We start from the raw sequence: 7,158 nt of genomic DNA on the forward strand, positions 1-7,158 counted from the left end.
CACTCTTGGTGGGGGGTTGTATCCAGCTGGAGGATGTCCCCACAATAATGTCCTTGCTGCAGGTGTCAGAGATGGAGAAGGGCAGATCTGCTGCAGTGTGCTGAAGTGCGAGAGAACCCGAACCATGGGAAGAAAGTGGTAATGAGGCCAAAAATCATTTTAGGGTTAGAAAGTAATTGTCATTCCCTGCTTTCTTCAGCGAGGGGGACTTTGGGTGCTCCAGAGCACCTGGAAGGGGCCATTAGCTGCCAGCCTTCCTGAGAAAGCTGTGCTCCAGCTTTGGGCAGCAGTGGGGCATGGAGCATGTGGGTCCTGGCCCCAAGACTGCAGCGATGGCTCCATCCGGGACACGTCAGAGGGGGTGACCAGGAGGAAATTTCCACACATGGTGCTGCAGTTCAGCCCTTACTGACCTCCAGAATGTGCTTCTGCCAGCTGCACTCCTATTCTGGCCTCACATGGAAGGGCTGCACAAGTGACCAATCTCTGAAACAAACCAAATCTCCTCACCTGCAAGGATGTAAATGACTCCTGCCCTCCTTAGCAATTCCCCACTGAGCTTTCACTGGAATAGTTCAAAAACCCTTCAAAAATAATGCAGATTAAACCTGCTACTTCAGCAATGAATGGAAATTATCAGCACATGTTTTTTATTTTACTATTTAATGTAGTAGAAATATCATGGCTTGTAGCCAAAGCAATTCAAGATGTGACGGCTGTAAATGTGCACTGGGCGAGGCTGGAAACACTCCAGTCTAATTCGAGAATCTCTTGGCTCAACTCTTGCTTTTCAAGAAGAGAAACTCATCTGTGAAGAACTCCATGCTGCAAGGTAAGCATGAGGTGGATTTGGGAGCTAGTCAAGGTGCCCCTTCCCAAAGCACTGGTTTTATTTGTATTTTCCTCTTATATTCTGTGCTGGATGCAGAACTGCAGCAGCACAGAAAACAGATGGGGTGAGTCTGCTGCTCTCTGGTGCAATCCTGATGGATGCTGTAGTTGAGCAAACTCCTCCAGTGCTTTGCTAACTTTTCAACCTCCCCCAGTGGAAAAGCAGAGCAAGGAGAGAAAAGTGATCTTGCTCAAGTCCAGGATTTTAACTATCACCAGCCCCAGGAGCAGCCTGAGTGTTTCCTCCAGTGGCTGTTGCAACACCAGACCTTGCAGGAGCCTGTCTGTGGGCTGGCAGGGGATTAGCACACGGTAGAAAAGCCTTTACTGTGGTTAAATTGAAGACAGAAAATATGTCAGCTCTGCCAGAGAGGATGACAAGGAGCCTCAAAGGCAAGCAGATTTCCCAGGCTGGTAATATTTCCCTCCTAAGTGTTTTACTCAGCTACTTGCAGCTATTTTGATCCCCCCTTCTGATCTTATCTCCCAGTAATGAACAGCAGGGCAGACAGCACTTTCACACAGAACTGCCATAATTAAGGCAATCACTTCATGTCAGTGCTGGGCAGTCACTTTTAAAAAGTCACTCACCAAAGATTTGCTGCATCAGGCTCCAGGATGGTCAGAAATTAACAAACAAGCAGTTTAAGGATATCAATTTTTATTTGACATTGTGAGATCAATAAGAAAAAATAATTTGAACAGCTTTGTGATAGAACCGTTGCTGCTGCAGAATGAGGCTACTCCTCACGAGAAGGGCCCTGGCTCAGCCACAGGGTGCTCCCAGCAGCACCTGCTCTGAGCAGCAGGTGATGTTCTCCACCTCCCTGTCCCAGCAGCACCTCCCACCTCAGGCAGGTCCCTGTATGGGGACAAATGGGGCTTCTGAGACGCTTTGTGTGGGCAGCTCTGCTCTAAGACCCTCTGCAAAGGGCTCGCTGCAACCACGGCTACAGAACCCATCTACTGCAGTGGTTACTGAGCTCCTGCTGTGCTTCTCCCACCCTCTGCTAATTCTGTCTCTCCTCTGCCCCACAAGGTCACCTGGCCCATGTTCAGCCTCCCCTCTGTGCAGCAGCTGCCACACAGCAGCCCTGTTCCCCAAGGGAACAGCTCTGTCCGCACTGGAGAGATGACCCAATGCTATTTCCGAGGCCTTTGGTGCTGGCAGGAGCTGATTTGTGACACCAGCAAGAGGGGAACCAGGACACTTTAGGAACTAATCCTGCTGCTCAGATGCTTTCAGCTGGCAGAGTAACCCTTTCTAATCAAACCCAGATGCTTAGGAGTGATTGTAGAGCAGCAGCCACGGATATTGCTCGAGCACTGGGGCACCCACTCCATAGGACGGGCAGAGCTAGAAAGAGGCTTCGGTTTACACAGTATTTTTGCCAAGTTTTTGCCTTTGACAGTTCTTAACAGTTTAAAAAAATACCAAACACAAGTCAACATATGCCAGGACAAAAGGCTGAGTTTCCATTGTGCCAGTGAAACATCCTCCAACTAGGCCAAATTCTCGCTGACCCCACCAGTATCTCGACCTACCCTCCCTCTGCTGCATCAGGGAGGTGAAAAGCCAGACTAAGAGAGATTTTAGAATTGATTCAGCCCCTGAGGGGAGATAAGAATTTAGACATAAGTAAGAGTTAAGGACAATACGATCAGTTCTAATACATGAAATCAAGACAGTAATCTTAAATCAATGAAGGGCTCAGCTGGAAAAATCAAGGTGGAAGGCTCTGTTGGCAGGAAAGGGGTAGCTGTCCTGGATTAGTGCCAGCAAACAGAGCAAGCTGCTGGACTCTACCCCTGGATCACTCACAGAAGGAACAATTCTTACTGATACTTAAACATGAAGATGACTTGGAGGTTGTACCTGGTGCCAACACCATGTTCAGCACGTACACAGCGTTCAACATTCCCTGGCTCACAGCTGGAGAACACGGAGTGTGGCAGATTATCTACGTGAGCTGCCTCCCCCACACAAGCACCAATGCACAGCCACAGCCCAGGCAACCTGGGGCAACTTACATGAAACGAAGGAGGGCAACGAGGAAATAACGTGGTAGTGAAAAATCAGGAAAAAAAGAATAACCCTTCACACAACTGTTTTTCAGCATTGTAAAAAAATAAAACTGAAAGCAATCTCTTTGACTTCCCCTGCCACACCGTGCTGGTGTCCCACAGGCATTCTAGGATCAGATGCTGCCCCTTTTCCTGCTGTTCAGTGATGCAGTGCACACAGCATTTCTGAGGGGGTCCATAGACTGTAGTGCAAGCAAACTGAGAAAATAAATACACTCAAACATTCCCTCCTGTCAAAGAACATTAATTGCAGGAAAAACTAGCTTGCTTTTTGTTTTAACTGAAGTTAAGTTAGCTGCAACTCGTTTTAATATCTGAAACTTTGAAGATGTGTTTTACAGCATAACAGTAGAATTTACACTGCATTGCCAATCCACAATTCGGTCATTCTCATTAACAGTGTACAAAGAAGGTCATTAGTTTATATATATATATTTATATATATATATATTCTATAAAGTCTGGAAGATCAATATAAATACTGCTCCAGAAATTAAAAAAGTGTTTACATCCCCGACTTGAATATTACATCTCAGTGTCCTGGGTTATTGGTATCATCTGTAAAAGTCTTAGCGGCGCAGAGGTTCAAGTTTTCGAAATTTCAGTGCCGAGCTGGATGACAAAGCATCTTGGTTTGAAGAAGAATTCACTGTGTCTGGGGACTGGAATAATACTCTACCACGATGATTAAATACATAAAAAGACGGATGGTTCCTTAATGTGTCAAATGTCCTTCAAAACAAATGTAAAAAGCCAAGGTTAATACTCTGTCAGAGCAGGGAGTTTAGAACAGTCAGTTTGGGGTGCATTGACTTTAGACACAGAAATACAAGTTTTCAACCCGAAACTCTTGCTTGCTTTTAAGTTTCCTAAACACTGAGGAAATACACAGCCAGTTGTGAAAAAGACCACAAGATGTCCACATCACAACTTCCCCTTCCTCTCTGGAGCTCAGGGGCTGACACACCACATGCCAGCCTTTGTTCAGCTGTCACTTGTGTTAACACCCTGATGATGCTCAGCTTTCCATCCCTCTGGATGCCTCACGGTAAAGGCTTTAGGTGAACCCTCTGAAATACAATTATGTCAACTTTTTCACTTCCCATATTCCCCTGTGATTTTGAAAATGGTCAGAGAGGCAACATCTGCCCATCTAATTTCCTGTCAGACTCACAGAACATTCTGAATTGGAAGGGACCCACAAGGATCATCAAGTCCATCTCTGAAGTGAACAGCTCATAAAGCAGCTGAACCTACGATCTTGGCATGCTCTAACCAACTATCCTCTTCAAAATCTTGATACAAAATCCCTTATTTTCTTAAAGTCTTTCAGATGTGCTGCCTTGAGTATACTGTGTAACACTCACTGAGGAAGCAAACACAAGCAGGGTGTGAGCCAAACCCTGCAGTCTGAGACTGTGTCACAACAGCAGGTGGTGATTCCTGAGCTCTACTTCCCACCTGCACATTTCATTCCTCTACCAAGTCTGCACAGCAGCATTTCAGATGAGGAAAAGCAGGAAGCTTATTTGATTTCTGCCTCTTACCTAACTCTCCCTAAAACTCAAGACACTGCTGGCTTTCACAGGTGTGGCTGTTCCCCTTGGGTCACTGCCTGCAGCATGCAATGAAGGACTGAGCTAAGGACAAGTGATTTCAGTTTGTACAGAGAAGCAGATAGAGGTGTGTACAAAAAGAAGAAAAATAAAACATACTTATTTTTGAGTTCTGAAGTGGCATCCATGTCTTTAAACTCTCCTGCAATATGTGCTATCCCATAGCAGGTGACTGCAAAGGCCAGCAGAGTCTGCAGGACTATCTGCAACAGAGGGAGCACAGTGCAACACATACATTACTGAGTGTTCTGCATGTTTACCAAAAAATCTCAGCTTTCACACAGTATCTCTTGAGCTTTTCATCCAGTGACAGCAAATAGAGGTGGGCAATCCAGGCACAGGAGAATTAAAATTCTCTCCTATTTGCACAGCAAAACTCTGGCAGAGCTCCAGCTGCCTCAGCACAGGTCTGGGTTGCACCAACTGAATGGACTCACACAGTTCCTCAGCAAGAGCCTGAGACCAAACACTGTGTTCTGTGCACTCCAGGATCCAAACTCCTGCCAGGAACACGCCTGGAGCCCCAGGCCAGGCGCCGTGCTTGGCTCTCCTGGGCACCTGATCTCCCTGCCCTTCTGATTAAGGAGAGAGGGAACAGATAACTGAAGTGGAAATTTGAAAAGCAAGCAAATAAAGTAAATAAAAGTCCCCCTCCTGAAGCAGGTTGTGCTGGGATTCAAACAGTCACACTGGATAAACATGTGTCACCCAACCAGAGCCAGAGGGTTTAGGATGTTTATGCTGCAAAGGAGGTGATGGATGCAAAAGCTACAATCAGGGAATCCTGGACAAGATGCTCCAGGGTAGTTCTAAAAGAGAGGGAGGTCTGGACCTGGGGTTTGGTTTCACTGACAACTACACCACACTCAGGAAAGTGGGATGAAAAATGTGGTTCTTTTTGACAGTGGGAGCTCCAATGAAACTGCAGCTTAAAACCTATCCTTTATGCTTGCCCAGCACATTAAAAGGAAGCAATTCAGCGACTAAACCACCCCACAGTCACACCTTTCACACATTGCAAAAACTTACATCTATGGGCAACGTTTCATCTTCCTTTTCTGTCAACCTCATGTAAGAACGATCTACAAAACAGAAACACACGCACGCATCAGACGCTCTGTGTACACAAATAAACAGCCCGGCAGCACAAACCCCCAGAGAATCGGCTGCCGAGACACGTGTCAGCCTCCTCGGGCAGCCGGGCCGCTCCCGGTGCCGCTGCGGGGCTCCGCTGCTCCGGAGCAGGGCTGGCCCTACCGCAAGCAGCCGGGAGGGGGGCGGGCCGTGGGGCGGAGGCAGCCGGACGGCAGAAGCCAGGCTGAAGCCGCGACCCGCCGGGCGCCAGCTCCCCCTTCCCACCCTTCACTCTTCCCTCCCTTCCCAGCTGCTGCGGCGCCCGCCCGGGCCGAGCCCCGCGCTCCTCCCGGAAGCTCCGCTCTCCCCGCAGCCCGGCCCCCAAGGGCAGGGCCGCCCCCGCCGCCGGGATCGCGGCTGAGGACGATGATGATGCCGGCCCGGCCCGGCCCCCGCCCCGGGAGCTCCCCGTCGGCCGTGTGGGAGTGCCGGTACCCCGGGGCGCCCCGGCCCGCCCCTCCCGGCGGTGACTCACGCTGCGCCGCCGAGAAGGCCGCGTGTGCCAGGGCGAACAGGCCGAGCCCCACCAGCCCCTTCCACACCGACCCCGCCGCCATAGCCGCCCGCCGCCGCCAGGGCGCCCCGGCGCGCGATGATGGCGTCATCGAGGGGGCGGGGCCAGACCGCGCCCGACTGCGAGGGAGGCGTGGCTTCAGCGCCAGGGGGCGGGGCCACGCCGCTGCTTTCCCACGCGGGGCCATTGATAAAATGTGAGGGGCTGAGCGGGCCCCCGGAGCCACGGATGGTCTTGGGGGGCGTCTGAGGGAGAAGGGGGCCCTTCCCTCCACCGGGCCAGGCCGGATCCCTTCCAGCCGAAAACAGAGCGTAGAGCCAGTGATGCGCGAGTTAATTCTCCCTCCCCACGTGTTTAACCTCAAAGCTTGAGAAACCGGTGGAAGAAAAAACGGGCAAAGGGATGCACGCAACACGTGCAAGAGGGATTCCCCTGGTCGATCCAGGCCTGGGGCAAGGCAAGAAAGCACCAGGGTCCCACACAACCAAGCATCCTGGGTCTTCCACGCCCCCAAGGTACAAAGGCAATTCTTTGAAAACGTTTGCTACAAGTCACCTTTAAGTTGATCATTGACATTTATTGCAACCCTTGACCCACCGGCTTCACGCGTCCCCCCTCTATTTCATGGTAAAAAAGGAGAGAAGTTTACCCTGATCCCACTTCGGGGCTGACGGCGGCTCTTGGCACCATCCACATGCCTTGGCACGGTGTGAAGGCACGATCAGCCTCCAGGATCCCCCCGGACCCCGTCTCCCCAAGAGCCGGGGTGTGTCCTGCAGGCCATCCCTCCAAAGCACCCTGCGCACACCCACCACCCGCTCCTGACCTCGCACCAAGTCTGCCTGGGGATTTCTTTTCCCTTTGAACTCTGATCACCTTCCCCCTTCTCGCATCCCGTTCTTTACGACTCGTCCCAGC

General features: G+C 50.5%; 1 protein-coding gene across 1 annotated transcript; it reads right to left on the reverse strand.

Moving 5' to 3' along the window:
* Window positions 1–1,535: 1,535 nt before the first annotated feature.
* MMGT1 (membrane magnesium transporter 1) lies at window positions 1,536–6,346 on the reverse strand. The gene is made up of 4 exons (XM_058848004.1): window positions 6,202–6,346; window positions 5,622–5,674; window positions 4,692–4,795; window positions 1,536–3,708 (listed from the first exon to the last, which is right to left on the reverse strand). Exons 1-4 carry the CDS (start codon window positions 6,329–6,331, stop codon window positions 3,546–3,548), a joined length of 450 nt encoding a protein of 149 aa, XP_058703987.1. The 5' UTR covers window positions 6,332–6,346; the 3' UTR covers window positions 1,536–3,545.
* Between the last annotated feature and the right edge of the window lie 812 nt (window positions 6,347–7,158).

The sequence above is a fragment of the Poecile atricapillus genome, chromosome 12, assembly GCF_030490865.1.
Source record: "Poecile atricapillus isolate bPoeAtr1 chromosome 12, bPoeAtr1.hap1, whole genome shotgun sequence".
Lineage (NCBI taxonomy): Eukaryota > Metazoa > Chordata > Aves > Passeriformes > Paridae > Poecile > Poecile atricapillus.

Excerpts from the sequence above, each read along its gene's own strand:
- MMGT1 (XM_058848004.1), bottom strand. The coding sequence starts at position 6,331 with ATGACGCCATCATCGCGCGCCGGGGCGCCCTGGCGGCGGCGGGCGGCT. Across the intron at positions 5,675-6,201 it reads GGCCTTCTCGGCGGCGCAGC|ATCGTTCTTACATGAGGTTG; the intron begins GTGAGTCACCGC and ends TCTGTTTTGTAG. Across the intron at positions 4,796-5,621 it reads ATGAAACGTTGCCCATAGAT|ATAGTCCTGCAGACTCTGCT; the intron begins GTAAGTTTTTGC and ends CCTCTGTTGCAG.